At 41.5% G+C, this 20978-nt stretch overlaps 3 protein-coding genes across 3 annotated transcripts in view; 1 reads left to right on the top strand and 2 right to left on the bottom strand.

Annotated features, from left to right (window-relative positions):
* LOC121933592 (integrin alpha-X-like) overlaps positions 1-2580 on the top strand; it is a 26961-nt gene extending 24381 nt beyond the window's left edge. The window contains exons 26-27 of the mRNA XM_042473558.1: positions 90-200; positions 477-2580. Coding sequence (XP_042329492.1) covers positions 90-200; positions 477-593 — 228 coding nt within the window. The 3' untranslated portion in view covers positions 594-2580. The remainder of the gene's footprint in view (positions 1-89; positions 201-476) is intronic.
* On the bottom strand, positions 2112-5095 carry LOC121933593 (cytochrome c oxidase subunit 6A2, mitochondrial). The gene is made up of 3 exons (XM_042473559.1): positions 4845-5095; positions 3255-3397; positions 2112-2331 (listed from the first exon to the last, which is right to left on the bottom strand). Exons 1-3 carry the CDS (start codon positions 4936-4938, stop codon positions 2236-2238), a joined length of 333 nt encoding a protein of 110 aa, XP_042329493.1. The 5' UTR covers positions 4939-5095; the 3' UTR covers positions 2112-2235.
* A 3079-nt stretch (positions 5096-8174) lies between these two features.
* The window catches only part of LOC121933591 (integrin alpha-M-like), a 31319-nt gene continuing 18515 nt past the window's right edge, over positions 8175-20978 (bottom strand). The window contains exons 17-30 of the mRNA XM_042473557.1: positions 19937-20088; positions 19466-19597; positions 18514-18587; positions 17700-17841; positions 17465-17578; positions 15728-15807; positions 14947-15030; positions 14254-14332; positions 12442-12549; positions 11863-11943; positions 11024-11140; positions 10709-10801; positions 10011-10121; positions 8175-9224 (exon numbers count right to left, since the gene is read on the bottom strand). Of these exons, the coding sequence (XP_042329491.1) occupies positions 9093-9224; positions 10011-10121; positions 10709-10801; positions 11024-11140; positions 11863-11943; positions 12442-12549; positions 14254-14332; positions 14947-15030; positions 15728-15807; positions 17465-17578; positions 17700-17841; positions 18514-18587; positions 19466-19597; positions 19937-20088 (1499 nt within the window). The 3' untranslated portion in view covers positions 8175-9092. The remainder of the gene's footprint in view (positions 9225-10010; positions 10122-10708; positions 10802-11023; positions 11141-11862; positions 11944-12441; positions 12550-14253; positions 14333-14946; positions 15031-15727; positions 15808-17464; positions 17579-17699; positions 17842-18513; positions 18588-19465; positions 19598-19936; positions 20089-20978) is intronic.

Genomic DNA, 20978 nt, shown 5'->3' with positions numbered 1-20978 from the left:
AAAACCATCCCTGCAGGTGAATGAGGGTTAAAACTACTGAATGAGACCTGGGCTTGTTTTTTAATGATTTAATCCTTTCCACTCTCTAGGCAAAGACTGTGGTGGAGCATTTGGTGGCCTACAACTACCTGCCCATCATTATTGGTAGCAGTATCGGGGGAATTGTTCTCCTTGCTCTGATTGTTGCTGCTCTCTACAAGGTGAGGACTGAGAAAAATACCTGCAAGGAGAACCTCCTATTCATGTAGCAACATATACAGGTGGAACTTCTTCCTCAATCAAACAAGTTGGTGTCTAACAGGAGGAAGCCAACTGAAGGGAAACGAGGGAAGTCACAACTCTAAGGAAGGCTGTTTTTAGTTTGTAGTTGATGCAGTAATCACTCCAGGACATGCTAACAGGGCTAGTTCCTCTCTGTGTTATATCCCAGAATGAATGGGATTCTCATACCACCTTCTGCTTCTCTTTTCTTCCAGCTTGGTTTCTTCAAGCGACAGTATAAAGAGATGATGGATGAGGCAGGAGATGTGGGCAATGAGGCTGGACCTTCACAAGACAGCATTAGCCCTACCCCTGCTGCTACTAAAGGATAACCAAATTCCCTGAGGCATGTTTTCTCTAGGGACACTGTACTGAACTACAAAAGACTAATCCAGGGTGGAGCTGAGATTTGCTTTATACATTTCCTTTTCCATACCTGGAAGGAGCTTTGACAGTAAGAAATGACATCCTACAAAACACACAAGTTCGGTTGTGATTATTGCCTACATGCTGAGAAGTTACATCCAAATTGCATTCTCCCGGTGTGTGTGCACACGTTGACCTACACACATGTAGAACTGTCACACAATCGAAAGACAATTTCTTACACAGAAGGGCTTTCTTTGCAGAAAAGTGATACATCTACCATGATTATTAGAACAAGGAAGCCTGGATTCTGATCCCTTCACTTCTTGTAAGCTGGAAGGTTAGTCAGACATTGAAAAGAATCTTGCTGTGAGGAAAAGATGTTTGTATCCAGCATCCAGAACAGATGAGTATATGTTTGTATTCTGTATATATGTTGATTGCACCCACGGGGAATCTAATGTTAATACAAATTTTTAATTTTGTTTTGAAGTTTCACATCCTTATAATGTAGTAAAGGAACAATACTGGCCAACAGTATGCCACGTGGTGTCCTACAATATGATTCCTATAAATCCTAGTCAGCATGGGGATTATGGAAGATGTAGTACATAACCTTTGATGATATTTGGGTTGCCTCCTCCTGACATTTTAAACTAGTTTTTCACACACATCCTTTTCTCTCCTTTAAGGTAGTTACTCTCAAATCACTCCCTAGTAGTCACATCGCCAGTCTCCAATTTTTGCACTTCTTGCAAAGAAAAACTTTTGTGAATCATGGAAGCAGGATTTGGAAATGTTCTTAATTTCCCTAAATCAGTTCTGGCTGTGGGATATAAGATTTCAGACAAAAACATTGGGGTGAGATTTGGGAATTCTGTTACCTGTGGACTAGAGATGGCTTACAAGTCTCTTTTTCCTTCAGCCTAATTGACTGCAAACAGGTTGTTCCTGAATATGACTGATAGCCTGTGGGTTTGTCACAACTAGAATAGATCCATTCAATCAGTTGTTGAGTGGTTGGTCAAAAAATACATGAATTTAATGTATTCAGTGGGTCTGTGCTAGTCAGGACTAAAAGAGAATTTAGGCCTATTTCTCTCTGATGTTTACTTCTTACAGTTATGTTGTAAATGTGCAATTACGTGCAAATGTGCAATTACAGTTCAAGGGTTTTTTAAATTGTGTGGCACAGGTTTCAGTACCTGCATTAAAACATTATGACCTTAGCAATGATAAACGTAGGAAATATGGCTGTACAAACAGGATATGGAAGGCTTTTTTAATGTTACTTTGAGGAATTCCTTCTGGAGGTTTTTTACATACCTAAGCTAACTGGTCATATTCTATACTGTATCAATTAATCCCCAGATACCTTTGAATTGATTTTATGTCACTGAGAATTCATTTAAAGGGTAACACTTCTTTGTTTCCCCAAAGCATCTCCAGTATAATACAATTTGAAATATGAAGAAAGTACTTCATCCATTAAAAATTATTTTTATTGTCTCCCAAGTAGGGAAGGCTGTCTGAATTGTGGTTTTACCAAGGCTTGTGCATTTATATCTTCCCACCCAGAGAGAGAGAAAGAGAGAGAACAGCAGTGCTCTAGTGGTGGCCACCTTCATCTTCATAACCTGTGGGCAGTGGATTGGTGTGTGGGTTATGGAAGAAGGTGTGATTTCCATCACCCCAAGGGAAAGGCTGAAGAAAGGAGAAGAAAAGAAAAGAGAACAAGAGAGTACATGAAATTAGAAACAGGTTAGGCTATCAGCTTGAACCTCCCTTTCCAGGCACTGTTTGTTTTTATTTTAAAATTCCATGCCTCTTATTACTTGCTTTTGAGGTGGCTTAACAATAATGGCAATATTCTTTAAAACCCATCTAAGATAGCAAGATGTAGAACAATAGAGAATAAAATCAAACTTAATAACTCTCCAAAAACAAAACAACCATTTAACGGTCTTCACTTGGTGCCTCAAATATGCTAAATGCCTTATAAGGAAAGACCTGTGAGGTTTAGAAAGCTTGACTTGTAAAGCTGGCAAGTGTCCATTACTACAAGGGATGTCCTCTATTTGAGAACTGGAAAGCTTTTATTTTTATATACAGATTGAACAAGATGTCAAAAAAATCATGTATTTTGAGAAATGGGCTTTTTCATAAAGACAAAAAATGTGCACATCATGAAACTTATGGATGTGGACAATGTTAATTTTACAGAAAAATACATGACTAAGTTAACTGAAATCAATACTTCCATTTGGTATTTCAGTAGAACACAAATGTTTAAAGGGTTACTTTCTGATTGTCAACTCTGCATGTCATGAATTTCAATTGTCCCTTATTGTTGTTTTGAAAACCTAGCAACACTATTCTAAAGAGATAAAAGTAGGTGTACTGGATGAACCATCAAGAGGAGAGAATACCAGAGATGGAATGTCAGCACCATAAAAATCCTCTAGTCACTATTCACCTAATGGTAAAGAGGGCCAAAGCACCTAGAGAAAAGCTACAAGAAGGAGCAGAAGATCATCTGGTGCAAGATAATCCCAAAGCTATATAGCCTTGCCTACTAGACCATTGCCCTCTATAACTAGGAGAAACCTCTCTTATTATATTATTACCTTTGTCCGAATGCGAAGATGGTGATAGGGAATGAACTCAGGGCGTTCATGGGGGTGGTTTGTCTGTTGCAGCCACACATTCAGCATGCAGACAGCTACTCCAGGAAGTGCCACCACAAAGGACAGGATCTTCCATGTCCGACCTATGTTGCAGATAGCAAAGAAAAGACAATCGCTGCACAGCATTGGGTTCACATTGTAATGCAAGATGCCAGATTTGCACTTTCCGGAACCAAATGCATTTTGGAACACAACTCAGCCGTCAGGACTTTCTGGATTAATAAGAGGAGTAATCCATGCAAATTAGGTTTCATCCTATCACTTCTCTACTAACTTAGAATGTACTTTCATGACAAGTACTGGAACAATATGTCGGTTCATCCACTCTATGAACCTAGAATGCACCTTCATCGTAAGTACTCAGTATGGTAATCTGTACATGCAAGCCTGAAAAGTGTGCAAGGAAAATCATTACTTTTGGGGAAATTTCTAGAAAAATGAGCTGGACAGATTTGCCCACAATAAATTATAATAAGGTGTGTTATGTTGACTGAAAGACGTAGAAATGATGCTCAAAGAAAATGAACATGATGCCCACTTCCTTTGGGCAACACACTGTCTCCTAATGTTACCCTGAAATCACTGGCATCTTGGACTCTCAAAGGACCAACGTACACAAAGGTGCAGTGTCCTCTTTAATAGTCACAGAAAGACATTTTCAGGGTATCTTGTGTCAAAACACATGACATCAAAACACTGGTCTAGGCCCATATTTAGGTATGTACAAATAGGCTAGATGAAGTCTTTAAGCAGAGGCTGGATGGTCATCTGTCAGGTATGCTTTGATTGAGATTTCCTGCATGGCAGAGGGTTGGACTGGATGGCCCTTGTGGTCTCTTCCAACTCTACGATTCTGTGATTCTATGGCTTTAAGTGAATATCCCCAGTCTTCTCGAGTTGCTCAAATTCTAGGAAAGTAAAGGGTTGGGGACTCGGCTGAGTTGTGGTAGAGGAGAGCTATCCACCCAATCAGAGGCAGAGCCTTTCCATCCACAGAAACAAATTCCTGGATCCTGCCCATTGGCATCTTTTCCAAAGTATGAACATAAAAGGAAAGCAGTAGGTACTACAGTCCAGTTAATGGGGAGTGGGTCAGCAACAGAGAAAAATACATTCGCTGTGCTCTGTATAATGGAAGGTGCTATAACTTTAGGATGTGACTACCTTCAAAAAGACATACATAAAACTTCTGAGCAACAGGTTGTTTTAGATGATTAAAATCTAATGTTAAAAGAGGGAGCTATAGTTTGAAACAAAACTTGAGGAGCAAAGGGAAGGCATCAGGCAGAAAGAAAATAATACTAGAAGATTTCAAAGAAGTAGCCATGTCATTCTCTTAAAGCATACAAAGAAGGAAGGGAAGGGAAAAAATGGAATGCGGCAGCTGCTTTAATACTGCTTTTTATTTTAGTTTCAGCTTTTGGGATATAAAGCCACTTGTTCAGATGCAGTACAGTGTTCCTAAGCAGGTGGTTTGCTTATCAATAGTCATCTGTGATGTAGGCCCTCTCCGTTATTGAATTCACTTACCACTTGACCCACCGCCATGGTGTTCACCAGCAGCTGCTGTTGCAAGACTTCTTCCCCGAGCCACCAGCTGAGTGGCCCTCCACCAGGGAATCATATTGGAAGCCAAGGATGACAAGTAGTCCTGTCTGTTAGATGGTGTCTAAGATGGAGGCCTTGTCCCCTTCACGCTGTCTTTGCTCTTCTCTTTCAAGGGCCTTCCCATACAACCCCTTTGATTCCAGTCTCTTCCCCTGTCCCTCCCCACAGGAGACAGTTGTGCCCATCTGACCCTGCTTGGCCAATGAACCTAAGAGATAAACATAACTCAGTTTGGATAGGATCCAAAAAGGCCATCACCCAACACATGGTGAAAAGTCAAGGTCTTATTCAGGTTGGCTTGAATCCCAGCAACTGGCCCTCCTGCTTCCCTCATGCTTGGATTCCTGGGGTCTATTTATAGCCAAGGCTTCAAGCAAACTGAGAAAGTCCCATCTCCAAAAAGGGCCTGAGCCTCTTGCAGAGGCATTGATGAGATGAGAATAAATTTGCTCTTTGAGAGAATTCGCTTTTGACAACATGGAAGAGCAAGAGTCTGCTCGCTCTTCTCTTCTTTGCTCCCCTTCTCACTGCTGACTTAGCTGAATGCAAACTACTTTTGCAGTTTGAACTCAGTTTACAGCAGGGGATGAAAGGAGAAAGCAGGAGGACAGAAACTGGGACATTTTAAAGGCATCTGAAAAAGTGAGAAGACAGAGGATTAAATGGGACTATCCCAATTGGAGGGAATGCTTTGTGCAAGTCCGTCAAAAAGTATATGTTATCTTTCGGCCTCTGAGGGGGAGAGTAGGCTGGCCCAGTTCCATCAGGACTAGCCTGAAGAAGAAGAGCCCTCCCTCCAGTCCATCTGCCTTGGTCCAGGCCTCAGAGGGAGAGAAGAATGCTGGACCTGATCCCCTCCCCCCCTCACCATCCCTTCTCCTTTTGTACCGCTCGGATTCCCAGTGATTGGGCGGTATATAAATAAAACCTATTATTATTATTATTATTATTATTATTATTATTATTTCTATTCATGTATTGCTAGGGCAAAGCATTATGATTGACTGATGGAGATAAACAACTTTATGTCAGTCCCAGTTCAATGGAAAAAATTCAGGCATCCATGTGCCCATTAGGTCAGCACATGGCTAGGGCTTGTACATACTTAAATATGAGTCTAGACCAATGTTTGGGTCTCTTGACACATCAAGTGTGGGAATCATCTTCTCACAACAACAAAGTAAGGAGTGAAATAACGCCTTTTATGACAAAACTGTTCCTGTTACGTACAAAAGATTTTTTTTGCATTTAAAAAGTTAGTCCTCTCACCCATCCCCCAGATTCTGCAGTTCTTTTACATCTGTCACACACATCCTACAGTTGTGAATTTGCACACTGCATTGCTATGGGGCCAGAGGCTACATCATATATACACACATTCTGATTGTCACATCGCTATGGTTTGACTGCTTAAAAACCCACTTCCTTGCTCCATGAGCTGCCCATCAAACCTCATTTCCTCCTTGTTTAGGGAAAGGAAGGCAAACTCTGTTTGCTATGTTACTAAGTTTGGTTTTAATAAGATTTTGGGTACATGCAGTCTGTGCTATGATCCCTGACTGACCCCAGAGAGGACCTGCCATTAACCTAAAGGCAAGGAGACCACGTAGGCAGCTCGCCTTGCAGAGGCAGAGCCCTAAAAAGAGATAGAATTAGAAATTTTCCATAGGAAGTTTGGGAGTCGCCAATCCAGAATCGCCACTGCTTGCCCAAGTAAGACAATAGACTTGGCTTCTCACCTGATGAGCCAGTGATCAGCTTAACGACTTAGTAATCACGTTGGATACCCCTCCGAATTGTGTCCAGACCTAAATGCAATGTGCAATACATTACTTGCTCTCGGCTTAACAAAGCCCAAACAATCCACACCTTTGTCTAGCAAATATTCCTAGCCTCCAGATACGTTTCACACTATAAAAACCCCAGTTTTTGGACCCTCCTTGTGCTAGTTCCTGGGTGCAAACTGGTCCACGCCAGTTTGAACTCTGCCCTTAGCTGCCACGGCCCTCTTCCCCTGCTCCTGCGGCTGTGATTCACTGCCCACCCCAGCTTTATCAGGACTTCACGGAGAAGACTTCTAAGGTAGTGTTCCCTAGTGGTTCCTCTCTTTCTCAAACCTATCTCCCGAACTCACCCCTCCCCTGCTGTAGCATTGAATGTATGTGTGTGTGTACGTGTCCCCTTTTGCTGTGTGATTTTTCCCTGTGCTTTAATAAATGTTACCCTTTTAATTGGACCTAGTTGTTATCAGCGTCTCTTTCTCTTGGGGCTTGCTGGCGAACTCTGGTATACACTATTAGGACCCGATTCCAGCACGTGGCATTGTTAGGGCCACCTCTCGGCTATATTTGAGCTAATTAAAATTCCCCTAATTAGATCCTTCCTAACAGCTAGGAGCCATCTATAAAATATTCTCACACCTTTAAAAGGCATTTTGAGTCTCCACTCCATTGTCATACTTTACTGAACATCTTCCCAACCTCTCTGTTTTCTCTTAACTTTTCTTCCTTTTTTCCTTTTAATACGCATTTTACTTTAGAGATGGCCCTTACCCTATGCATTTTCCTGGACAAATCTGCCATTTCAGGCTTTCTCAAAAGGGAAAACACAAAATAAGTGACCTCTACAGTATTGTTATTCTAAGTATCTCTGTCCATGCCCTCATCCTCTTAATACTCTACACTAGTGATAAGGAATGTGTAATTATGCAGGATTTGTTGGCTTCCAACCCCCATCATCCATCATAAACCCAATAAATCTGGAAGCCACATATTCCTCATCCCTGTTTTATCTTCTCTGTGTGTACGTGTACCTTCGTGTCACCTGTCTATGTATGCTGATCCTATGAATTTCATAGGGTTTTCTTAGGCAAGGAATATGCAGAAGTGTTTTTTCCAGTTCCCTCCTCTGAAATATAGCCTACAGCAAATAGTATTCATTGCAGGTCTTCCATCCAAGAACTAACCAGAGCTCAGCCTACAAGTGCTCTGGATTTCGGCTCCCCCCCCCCCCCCAATTTTGGAATAGTTTCCTATACATAACAAGATATGTTGGAGACGGTACCTGAGCATCTGAATTATTTGTTGTTGTTTTTAAACTACAGTGGCCCTTGGCATACACTGGGGTTTGGTTCCAGGACCACCCCCCTGCCTGTGTATGCCAAAATCCATCAATGCTCAAGTACTATTAAATACAATTACATACTAAAATGACATCCCTTATATAAAACCAAGATTTATCTTTGGAATTTATGTATTTTAAAAATATTTTCAAACTGTGGATGGTTGAATCTGTGGATAAAGAATCTGTGGATAAGGAGGGCTAACTGTACATACAAATAAGTCTTTAGATCTTACATTTTTGAACAGTCTTGAAGGCACAGCCCTTTCCCCTTTGAAGTGACCACATTGAGCATAAATCAAGTAAGATTCATAAATTTACCAGAATGTACAGTTTATCCAAGTCACAGAATTCAGTTTTCTCTGGCACAGAGATTCTCTCTTTCTCTAACACACACACACACACACACACACACACAGAGAGAGAGAGAGAGAGAGAGAGATCCTTTATTAAATTCTACTGCTGAACTGAAATGCTGGTGCTAGGGCACAGCTGCAAACAGATCCTCCCCTCCCACCCCCTCTGATCAAGGATCTTTTAAGACAAACATCATCAAGACCATTCTGAAATGCCATTGAAGTCACTTTCCAACACTCCTATCACACCCACACAAAGTAAGTGGTAGATTCATATTGCAAAACATGGCACACAGTGCTGGGGATAATCGATAATAAATTGTAACATCAAGTTCTGGTTTACTTTCTTATCAACTGTGTTTCCCTCCATATTTGGAATGATCAATAATTGTTCAACAAATTCATGGATGATGGGATTGTTAGTGGGGTGTAACAGCAAAATGGCGCCTCCACATTTAGGGGTAGTGTATCTCTGAATGTCAGTTACTGTACTAGGAAGCAACAGTGGAGAAAGCTAATTGCTCTCAAATCCTGCTTGTGCATGTCTCAGGGCACATCTGGTTAGCCACTGTGTGAAAAAAAACGTTGGGCTAGATTATCCTTTGCTCTGATCTGGCTGGACTCATCTTATTCATAAAACAAGCCTGTGGTAGTCACCTTCCCCAGAATACCACAGAATTACAATGGAGGGTTCTTAGTAGTCAGCATCTTTATCTGGAGGAGAAGAGTCTGTCCCTTGAGGAGAGGGATTGGAGGTTTCTGTGGCTTCATTGCCAGACCCAGTGTCATGCAGCATCTGCTTATACTGGCGTTTGAAGAATCCAACCTAGAGAGAGAAACAGCAAGAGAAGGAAAGAAAGAGAAGTAAATGAAAGGGAAGGCAAAAGTAATTATCTTCTCCTCCATCATTCGCACATGCAAGGATGAATATTCTCAGTAGCATTCTAGCCCCAGTGGAGGGATCTAAAGATTTCAGTGCATATTTGACATATTCATACTTTGCAAAGTCTGTCAGGGAATTATTTAGTGCAGAAAGACACATGCCCCCCCCCCGCAAAACCCACAGGTTTTTGTGCCAGAAGGAAACAGTACTGTTTTCTGTTCAACACACGCTATTTTCTGGGCAGGAAACATTTCCTGCCCCAAAAAGTGAGTTTGCACAGAAAAACTGCATACATTTTCGTGCAGACTAATTTCCTGAAATATTTTTGCAGAACTGCAAAGCCTTGTCACTGCTATCATGTTCTTATTGTAAGGATTTCTAAAGAGTAAAGAAACTCATTATTCTGCAGAAAAACAAATGTTAACAAATATTATTTCCGGGATTCTGGTGTCCATAAAGTTAAAGATTTTAAACCTCAGTACTTGATCCCTAAGAGGAGACATGCTGGAACTCAACCCAGCATAGACATGTCAACTTTTAAGTGGCGGAAAAGGCCTTTGCTCCAAACTCAGATCCCCAGCAACCAGCTAGGTTTATTCCAGGAATGAAAGAGGAGTATTCTGAACATGTTTAGACACACACATATACTCTTTTTATCTCTTCACATAGAAGACAGCTCAGATCAAGCTCTCCCTCCACTTTTTGAATCCATCCCAAGCCCCAGCTCACCTTGTACAGGGCTGCAGCAATGAGACCCAGAAGGACAAGCCCACCAACCGTGCTGCCGATGATCACAGGCAAGAAATTGTAGTTCTCTATGCGCTCCACCACTGTTTGCACCTGGGGCAAGGGATGGAAAGTAAGCTGATTCAGCTTGAAGGCAAGATAACCTAGAGCCCCCTGTACACTATGAAAGAACAACTAGGATTGGCTGTGTGAGTTGTCTGCTCTTGCCCTATCAGTTAATCCTGGATTATATTCACCTCTTGAAGGGGGAAAAAAACCCCAAGAATTCAAGCCCCAGCTGTGAGCACTGTGAGGATACTTGTATACCTTCCAACATTTCAAAGCTGAAAACTGGGACACATGTGGGCAAGCAACATCAGTGTGGTTAAGATGGCAGGAAGACCACACAAACTAGGAATACCTGGAGCAGTTTGCTTTTGCCTGAGCAAACAGGGAAAGGCAAGGTTGTCCCCTCCTTTCCTCTCCATCCTGCTGAGTTAATGGGATGCATACTACTATGCACTATGATTTGAAGTCAAAGGGGGAAAGGGGGGGGGGGAGATGAGGAAAGGAATTGAGACATTTTAAAAGCAGCAGGAAAGGTGGGAGGACAGATGATTAACTAGGACTGTTCGTGCCAAATCAGGACAGTTGGGGAAGATGGACATTCACTCTCCTTCTGCCTTTCTCTCCTTGCTCACCTTGGTCTGGACAAAGCCTTCTTTCTGTGAGTATTTTTTGTCATCATAGGAAATCTTTGCAGAGCTCACCAAGGTCACTTTATTCTGTTGGATCTGGAAAAGAGAATTTCTTCTTCAGACCTGCTGAGAATTCTTATTTGTCCATGATGCTCTACCAAACAAGACTATATGGTAGGCTAAAAAGATGAATTCCTTGATAGGCACCAGGACAATTCTGGCACTGAAGTGGAATGGGATTGTGTTAACATTGGTGTGAGTAAGCCAACAACAACAAAAAACTTTCTCCCCAACCTCAGCCAAGGTTCACCTCTGTACCTGAGATGCCCACTGGAAACTGACGTTTCCCTTGATCCTGAATTCCAGGGGCTCTTTCTGGAACTCCAGCAACAGAATGTCACAACAAATTGTCTTGCAAGAGGCTACAGAGCAGTCCTAAGGGAGGTAGAAAGATACCTTGGGGTCAAGCCAAAGGGAAAACTTGCAGCATAAAAAACAGCTTGATTCTATGTATGTCTGCTCTGGAGTATGGCCCTGTCAGGCATAAAAGGCATATTCAGTGAAATATAAAATATAAATATTTCTATAAAATATAAAAATAGTGGGAAAAGATGCTCCACCCCATCAGTGGCCTTCTCGTTGTTCTGGTACATGTCATTGTGTCCCTTCAAGTCATTTGTGGCTTATAGTGATCCTAAGAGTAACCTATCATGAGATTTTCCTGGCAAATTTGTTCAGAGGGGTTGTCACTGCTTTCCTCTGAGCCTGAGAGAGTATGAGAGAGAGAGAGTCCAAAGTTATCCTGTGGGTTTCAATTATTTGATCCCTGATTCTAGTCCAAACCTTAAACTACTATACTGGCTCATCTTTAAATTACCCCCAGCATTTTTCTTACAGGGAACCATGAAGGTAGTAAGCTCATTGTTTTCTTCATAGTGCTTGGAGCAAGGAGTCTTGCTACACTTTACTCTTCCTCATGAACAGAAGAAATAATGCTGACAAGCATTGTTGTCCTTGTTGTTCTTGCTGCTGCTGCTTATTGTGTGTGCAGTCTTGCCCATATGGTAATCCCTTTTAGCAAGACTTTAAAAAAAAATCCACAGCTGACCTCAGAGAATGGCTGTGGAAAGGGACATCCCTATAGTGTGTTCACTCACCAAAACAGGGTGATCCTCCATGGATGGAAAATCCTTGGTGCTTGCAGTTTCTTTCTCCAAGGTGCAGTTGGTGATCTGAGGCTGTGGAAGAAAAAAAATACTGTATCAAGAATAAAGTGGAGGGACAATGTGGTGTAGTGGTTTGAGTTGTTGGACTACAACTCTGGAAATCAGAGTTCAGTTCCCCACTCAAGCATAAAAACCCACTGGGTGACCTTGGGCAAGTCACACTCTTTCAGCCTCAGAGGATGGCAGTGGCAAACACCCTCTGAAGAAACTTGCCAAGAAAACCCTGTGATAGGTTTACCTTAGGGTCACCATAAGTCCAAAATGACTTGGAGGCACACAACAACAAAATATAGCAGGGGTGAAGGAAGGGAAGGAAACGCCACAAGTTTCTCAATGATCCCAGCTTTGGTTTTTCAGTGATACCAGCTCCAAGCCTTCTTATGTTAAGTAGGGCACAGCAAGAGCTCCAAGGAAAGTGCTTGGATTCATTTCCCCAACAGGATAAAAGGAGGAACAGGGATATCAGAAGTTTGCAGCAGGATGGTAAAGAGAATAAGCAGATAATTATACCTCAGAGGGAATGACTTGAGATACATCCCACACCTGGATGCCCTTCAGTTTTACTGGGATCTGAAATGTCACTGAGACAGGGATGCTTCGTTTTCGGAGGTTCTTCACCTGAAAAGGAAATGGATTCTTTCAAAACATAAAAAATACATGAAAGGTCCAGCTCTCAGCCTTCAACTCTAGTCTACTAGAAACCTGTCCTCCCTCTTTCTCAGGCTGTTGCCACACAATAGAATCAATGTAGTCTGAACCACTTTAACTGTCATTGCTCCATCCTATGGAATCCAGGGATTTGTAATTTGTTCTAGCACTGGAGCTCTCTGACAGAGAAGGCTAAATATTTCACCAAACTACAAAGCACAGAATTCCACAGCATTGAGCCATGGCAGTTAAAGCAATGCCAAACTGCATTAATTCTGCAGTGTAGGTGCAGCCTTAGAAATGATCTGTGCATCTCACAAAAGGAAGTGGTAGAATCCAGCAGCAGGAGAAGATACTTTATCTGGTGAGACTTTTGGTGAGGAGAGAAACTTTTTTGAAATCTCTCATATGTGAAAAACCCTATGCAAAGAGATATCAGGCAAAAGAAGAGTTAAAACTCTCCTCCTTACCTTGATATGTTAGTTTTCTATTTACAGGGAAGTTGTGTTTGATCATTGTATTTCAGCATTTCCCCCCTGCTCTTCATCTGCAAAGGTTTCCAGAACAGTCTTTGTGAGATCGATGACAAACAAGGAGTGCTTGGTAATGTTACTTTTAGGGAGCCTTGGTGGCACAGTGTTTAAATGTTGGTGTTTCAGCCACTCACTCACAGCCACAAGGTTGTGAGTTTGATACCAGTCAAGGGCTCCAGGGTCAACTCAACTTTGCATCCTTCCGTAGGTTGCTAAAATGAGTATCCTACTTGTTGAGGGCAATTAGCTTACACATTGCAACCCATTTAGAGACTGCTTAGTTCAGTATGAAGCCGTATGGAAATGTAGCTTCTGTTTTTTGGACTATAACTCCCTAAAGTTTGAAATTCATAAAACAACTTTTCTGTATTCCTAAACCAAAACAGTTTCTATCCTTAGGAATACACCTAAAAGATACAATTCAATGGGGTAAAGGATGTGGAGAGAGGAAGAACATAAGTAAACTGAGGAAACAACTCATAATGTTACAAGGATAGAATCATAGAATCATAGAATCCTAGAGTTGGAAGAGACTCCAAGGGCCCCCTGCCATGCAGAAACTCTCAGTCAAAGCATCCCCGACAGATGGCCATCCAGCCTGTGTTTAAAGACCAAGGAATAAGACTCCACTACACTCTGAGGAAGTGTGTTCCACTGTCGGATAGTGTTTTGCAAACACATTCAAAAGTAGTTATTTCTAAGTGCTTAGTATATATATGCAGCAGAATGAGACAGTGAAAGGGATGTCAAACAAGGGGGAAACATATACCGGCCAAACTACAATTCCCTGGATTCTCAGAAAAAGCAAACAGATACAAAACCAGTGCAGGTTTATGGAAATCCTGGTTCCAAGTATCCTTTTTTTAAAATTTCTTTTTAAATTGAATTTCTATATTGGGGGTTAAAAGAAAATAACCAATGACCAATGTTTCGTGTCTACTTCTAATTATAAGAAGCATCAGTGAAGTCCAGAATCAGCAAAGATTACAATTTCTGAGTGGTTGTTTTTCCCTTCGCTGTATAGGGAGTTCTAGTGGAGGTCTCATTCTTGACTATTCTTTATCTATCAATTTCTCCCTACCATGTATCTCTCTTTCTATCAATCACTATGCCACACTTTATCATACACTTTGCCCTTCACCTGATAGCGATGTTCTACACTCTTGCTTGCTCCTTCTTGGCCAGCTGTGAAGTTGACATACTTGGTTGATTCCTCAGTGCTGGCAGAAGGAAAAAGAATAATGCATATCAGTAGGTAATGCTTTGACACATAGGAAGGGACATTTCAAGTGCAATGTCCTTTGTTGCAGGGCACTCTACAAGTTCAGCTTTCTCCCTAAAATAGCCATAGGGGGGATACAGATGGGCAGAAAGGGGCAGCCAGAAGCCACCCTTGGGAGCATGCAGTCACTCTGCTCTCGCGAGCCCTACTTTTGGCCTCAGACTGGCGCAAAGCACCAATCTGTACTGGACCATAGTCTATTCCATGTTATTTCTACCCCATCTTCCATAATCAACTGCCATTGCTTGGGCTTCTGAGGAAGAGAAGAGCAGGCAGGCACATCTGTATTGTGTTTGGTCCCCAGCAGCTGGTGAGAGTCCCTCTCTCCATATGTCAACTGCCAATGCTGTGACATTGATGGAAAAGAAGAGCAGCCAGTATCTGCTGAACTTAATCCATTCGCCTCCTGCCATCCCTATTTCTTGTGTGTCTTGTCTTCTAAGCCTGACAGCAAGGACCTGTTAAATTAATGGTCTGTAAGCTGTTCTGGGAGTCTTTTTGACTGAAGGGCATGATATAAATACCCTAAATAAAGAAATAAAAGTCACTCACGTGCTGACCACAATGTACACTGCATATTTGACTGGCAAGTCTGCTTGGTGAACCATATCCTTGGTGATGTTGCCTCCACTTTCACTAGACAAGTGAAAGAGAATAAGTACATTAATTCAACAACAACAACCTTGAATGGTTTGCTCACAAATATAGATAAAAACGTGAAACACAGTACAGTACTTGATACAAAAGCCAGTGTATTGTTTGCAAAATACACTGGGTTTTTTACACAAAAATTGTGACCAAAAGAAATGAAGACGGGTGGATCCCTCCCTCCCCCAAAATGGTAGAAAAACTGCAGAAAAACTCATCATAATATCATCCAATAAAGAGAAAACGTTTGAAATTATTTATTCTTTCATATGAAAATGAAATAAGTGATAAGCTACATCTCTAGTAAGAGGTAACATACTGCTCTTTATAAAAGCCATACTGTTAGTATCATGCAATAATATTCCAAGCTCGACGTGAATAAACTTGTCTCCCAGGGAAGCTTTCCTGTCATTAGAGATTTTCCCATTGAGGAGTCCCTGACTTCCAAGGAAATCCAAAGACACTCTGGAACATAGTGCAAAAGCTGCCAGAAAACAACATGGGATATTCCAGCAATGAATCTAGGAATCTAACTCAAATCATACACTCACATGTCACATTTCTCCCATACTGTTTCCTTGCCCCGTCTCGCTTCCATCACACTGACAGCTTCCATCACACCCTTACAAACACTGAATCAGGTTAGCATATCTTAAGTCACAAGGCCCAGCAATGTGAAAGTCACCTGTTGGCCTTGGCCATGATCCATAGAGTGTCCCCTAGATGAGCATCTGGAGAGACATCAAATGTGGCAACAAAGATAGCCTGAAACAAAAACACGTGGAGTGATGTGTGGGTTAATATTTCCTCTTATGAAGGTCTTAATATGTGGGGGCTTTTGCTTACAAAAAAGAGTTCATATTGTTTCCATGATTATAACAGCATTATATACAATCAGATCAGCCAGGCCAGTGGTTTTCAAACTTTGGTTCTTCAGATATTTGAGACTTCAACTCCCAGAATTTCTAACCATTGTTGAGGGTGGATGAGGCTTCTGAGAGTTGAAGGCTAAAACATATGGAGGACCAAAGTTTGAGAGGTACTGTACTGAGCTAGTCCATATTATCTACTCTCACTAGCAGAAGTGCTCCAAGACTGCAGATGGAGATTCTTCCCAGACCTACTACCTGGGGAACCAACATTTTCCAGATGTTATCAGAGGCAACTCTTAACAGCCCACTTATGAGGGAAGGTGGATGGAATTTGCATTCCAACAAGATCTGAAAGACAATAGTTCTCAACTTATGACATAATTAGGGATACTAAAGGAGTGAAACCCAAAACCTTCCATTTGTGTGTTTCCACTAAGCCACCACATCCTTCCATAGCTTTCCATTCCCCTTTTGTTGTTGTTATGTGCTTTCTAATCAACCCCAATTTATGGTAATCCCATCCTAGAGTTTCTTAGTAATAGATATTGTAGTACCTTTGAGACTAACTGAAAGAAAGACTTTAGGAGCATGAACTTTCGTGGACTTCAATCTACTTCCTCTGAGGAAGTAGACTGAAGTCTATGAAACCACTTTGACGAGTAATTTATAGCATCTTAATAAATTTAGTTTGCTAATGGTTCGTTCATTTCATTGTAAGAGCAACAGTTTATAAAAAAGAGGAAAAGGGGGGGGAATAAAAAATGGAAAATGGCAGCACCTTTACATTTTTTTTATTTTAGTATAGATATTTATGGATATAAACTCACTTCTTTAGATATTGTATAGAGTGATATTAAAGCATCAAGTGATACAGCATATTTTACTTCAACATAAATGTTAAGCTAGAACCTTTCTTCATGACATGTTGTCTTTCTGCTAGCAAGGAGATTTTTGCTTGGAGGGCACATTTATTTAGGCAATGAACTGTGTTCTCTAAAATAATTAATTTGTTTTTGTTGTTGTTGTTGTGTGCCTCCAAGTTATTCCTGGCTTACAGCACCCCTAAGGTGTACCTATCATGGGGTTTTCTTGGCAAGGTTTGTTCAGAGGAGGTTTGCCATTACAAAACTGCTCCTGAGGCTGCTTTATCACACTAGCGGGCAAACGGGACTTAAACGAGAGTTAAACTAGAGAAAACCAGGAAACGTCATGTGATGAACTTCAGGCATTTCCTGGTTTTCTCTAGTTTAACTCTCATTTAAATCCTGTTTGCCTGCAAGTGTGATAAAGCATATGACTTGTCCAGGGTCGCTCAGTGAGTTTCATGACCAAGTCAGGATTCCAACCTAGCTCCAGAGTTGTAGTACAATATTCAAATCACTATGCCCTATGGGTTCTCAAAATAGTCTCTAAAATAATTCTAAAACAGTTAAAATACTTCTACAAGAGGGGCTCCACCACCCGTGTAAATATCTAGATTAGCCCTATATTAGTGATGTAGACCTCACATTTTGTGGCAATGAACAGTAAGAATATGAGCAGGTCCCTACCTGTGCTCTGCTCCAGAAAATTGGGTGGTTGACATTGCAGGTGGCGTTCCTGATGTATTGTTCATCAGAGACAGGAGCTGAGTGGCATTTAATGCTTGCAACATTCTTGCTTGGCTGATAAGAAAGATGCATCCAAAGTTTATGGGAATGTGCAACAGAACATCTCTATCTAAATACTCTATCCACACCACACCCCTATGCCTTCCTCTGCCTGAATGTCCTCAGCTCCACTGACCTGTAGCAAAGTGATCTTCCGGTATGACAACCCTACAGGATAGAAGAAGCTCAGTGTGGTGCTGTAGGAGTCCTCTCCATGGTTCTGAATGGAAGCAGTTACATTGAGCTCAAGAGTCAGGCCTACAATTAGAGTATTCAGGCTGGATGGGAACAAAGCAGCAGGAAAGGGCTGGGTAATCCAGTTATAGATCTTATATGCCTGTAGCTTTTCTAAGAGCAAAAGGTTTTAGGCTTTTCTCTCATACCCTGAACATTTCCTACACAGCCTGCACTATTTTAACAACCATGATGTCAGGGTCCATATCCTAATGTTTGCATTCAACTAAATAAATGGAATGAACAAAAATAATTTCTGTTGCCTGAGATTCTTTTAAAGCATTCTGCATTAAGCTGGCAGTTCAATTTCTACTAGTCTTCTTATGGTGTGAAAGCAGACCTTATTTCATTATAATACACAGCTCAAATTTGTTTTACTTAGCTGGTAAGCTTGCAAAAGGCCTGTGCTATGTTGCAAATTTATTTTACTTTGATTCCGCAACCACAACTCAGCAAAAGTGGAATTGATCAAAATGAAAGAAAAGCTGAGGCTGAACGGAGGATTTTCCTTTAAAATCAGCCAGACTCATAAGAAGATAAAGCAAATGACAGTGTGAAAATATAGAGCAGCTCTTAGTAGCTCAGTGACCCCTGGAAAGCCCCCCAAAAGATAAGGTTTGGTATCTGGAGGCCTGGTGCTCCATCAAGTCAGATTTAGTACTGATAGATAATGAAAAGACGAGACAGAAAAAGAACAGAGAAAATGTGTTTCCTACCCCGAGAAAGTAAATGAGGTTTGTAGAATATCTTCACATTTCCCATCACTGCCACAGTTCTTCTCAAAGGGGAGCTGCAAAAATGTGCATAACATCCAAACAGCTTTTTAAAAATTCTCTTACTACTACAGAACCTTTTTAGATGGGCTGGTAGGAGAATTATATGAATGTGCCCAACTTGTAGGATTCTCGGGTGAGGGATCTCTCTCAGTCCTACAAGCTGTCTGATGATTAATTGGTTGTGCAGAAAGGACTTTTTAGGGAAGTAGACTGTATTTTTACCTTCATTCTTAGATTTTTAAACAGTTTTATACTTTTTAAAATTAATGGTATTTTAATATGATAGCTTGTTTAATTGTTTTTTAAGTTCTTGGGTCCCATGTTGGAAGCAAAGGAGAATATAAATAAAATAAAATAAGCAATAACTGAACTCCTCAGTTCAGTTGTGCTCCTCAATGCACAACCTGTGAAGTACACTGGATTCAAGGAAACCTTTCCCTCCTTTCCCTCTCTTTTGTTCAGTCCTCACAATCACCATCTCCTCCTTCAGAGCTATTTGTCTGCCTATGGCAGGGGAAGTGTCAATACCAATCTGGAGGAATGAACATACAAAGAGGAGTGGTGAGGGCTACAGAAAAGTGAACCCTCCCCAGCAAGGATCCTGCTATGTTACTATCGGTTTAGATATTGCCCTAGTGGGACCCTGGGGCACCAGTGGCGTCACTAGAGTCTCCTTTCTCTGCTCACTGAGCCTCACCCTACTCATGCCTTCTCTTCTACTCTTCTTCTGCTGAATTCCAGAATTTTAAAGGGATGTGGGTGAATGCCACAGCTCATTTCTACCAGAAGGCAGACATTTGGGGACCAGTACTGTCACCACTTCTTAAAGTGTCACCTGGTGTGCCTTGCCCTCCCCGCACCTCCTAATGATGCCCCTGGGAGGCACAATTACCTGTGCAGTGTAGATCTGCTGGGACTCTTTGCTCAGGATGGGCTGGAGATTCTGGGCTGCAGTAATGGGTTTCCCCACAAGGCTGTAATTGAGCCGCAAGGTGATGGGAGTCAAAGTATCCTCAATGCAGATCTGAGACATGGAACACAGAAAGAGAGAAGCTTTGAAAAGTATTATAAATGTCTATGGGGCTGGTGCTTCTGCAGAAATAGAGAGTGTTGGTAGTGAGGAATATCTCTTTGCATATTACAGTCCTTCCTTTATTTCGTGGACTGGCAAGCAGGGAGGGTTAATATGGAACTTCCTGAAAGTAAAAAGGTGTTGGTTTTATCCGCTGTTTATTTTCACGTTATTGCTGTTGGAAAGAAACGTTGTCTGAAGAACCTAGCACATTTGTGAGTTTTTTCTACTTTTAAATCTACTTTCTGAGCGGGCTTCATCTAGTGTGATAAGGTCATAATGTGAACTCACAGGCAATTTGATGGCATGAACCTCGCACTTCCGTTCAAGCCCAATCTGGAAACTTGCATTCAGAACAGCAGATTTAGAGATGAAGGAGGCTCGAATATTTGTTCTCTCAGAATCCAGGGCCAGGTTGTACTGAAGGTCACTAACAATAGAACCTGGATTGGGAAAGGAAGGAAAACAGAGGCAGAAATTATGACTGGATTCAGAGAATACAGTAGAAAGAAATGTGTAACAGAACATGGGAAAAGGAAAGCTTGTCTCTTCCAACTCTTCTTAAATTGGTATTTCAACATGAACACAGATCAATGATGGGTAACCTCTGAGAATTCAAGGTCCAATTTTGCCCTTCCCAAAATCTTGGAGAGTGGCCGGCACCCATTCTGATTCCACTGCTTTGAAAACTGGGGACAAAAAAAGCAAATTCTGCTCCTAAAAGCCTCTGGAGGTATGAATTAGAATGTCTCCCTGTGACCTACTGGAGGATAGGAAAAGTAAAATAAAAATCCTAAGCCTTCTGGGGGTGTGGTATGCCATTTTCCTCAACAATTTAGAACATGCTGGGAAAGGGCCAGAGAGCAGAGAGTATAGGAGGCCTTGAGGGCCACATGGAGTCCACCAACCTCACTTTGTCCTTGATACAGAACAAGGGTGGGAAGCACCCTTGATATAGAAACCTTAATATAGAACAAGGGTGGGAAGTATGTGACCCTCCAGATGTTGCAACTCCTTCAGCGCTAGCCAGCATAGCTAACAATAAGAAACACTGGGTATTCCAGTGTTCCAGGTGGAGGGCCTCACAATTCCTACCTCTAATGTAAAGATATTTGGACCAGAGTGGAATTTTTCATTTGCTTTCAGCTGTATTTGATACTTGCTATAGAGTTTCTTCTTCAAGTGATACACAGATAGGTCCTGAAATGTGACTTGAAGGCTCATCGTTTGTTTCCCTTTGTCACTCTCATCTCCATGCACTTCAAGAAGCCTGTTCTGTTCTGTTTTTGCGTTTTCTAATCTCCTGTATTATTGTGTTTGTTTTAAAATGCCT

This window comes from Sceloporus undulatus, chromosome 6 (assembly GCF_019175285.1).
Source record: "Sceloporus undulatus isolate JIND9_A2432 ecotype Alabama chromosome 6, SceUnd_v1.1, whole genome shotgun sequence".
Classification (NCBI taxonomy): Eukaryota; Metazoa; Chordata; class Lepidosauria; order Squamata; family Phrynosomatidae; genus Sceloporus; species Sceloporus undulatus.
The sequence above is the reverse complement of the archived record's forward strand: the minus strand, read 5'-3'. Positions and strand labels throughout refer to the sequence as shown.

Coding starts and splice junctions, on each gene's coding strand:
- LOC121933593 (XM_042473559.1), bottom strand. CDS start 4,938: ATGATTCCCTGGTGGAGGGCCACTCAGCTGGTGGCTCGGGGAAGAAGT. Junction 3,398..4,844: donor CCATGGCGGTGGGTCAAGTG/GTAAGTGAATTC, acceptor TCTGCAACATAG/GTCGGACATGGAAGATCCTG. Junction 2,332..3,254: donor ATCTTCGCATTCGGACAAAG/GTAATAATATAA, acceptor TCCTTTCTTCAG/CCTTTCCCTTGGGGTGATGG.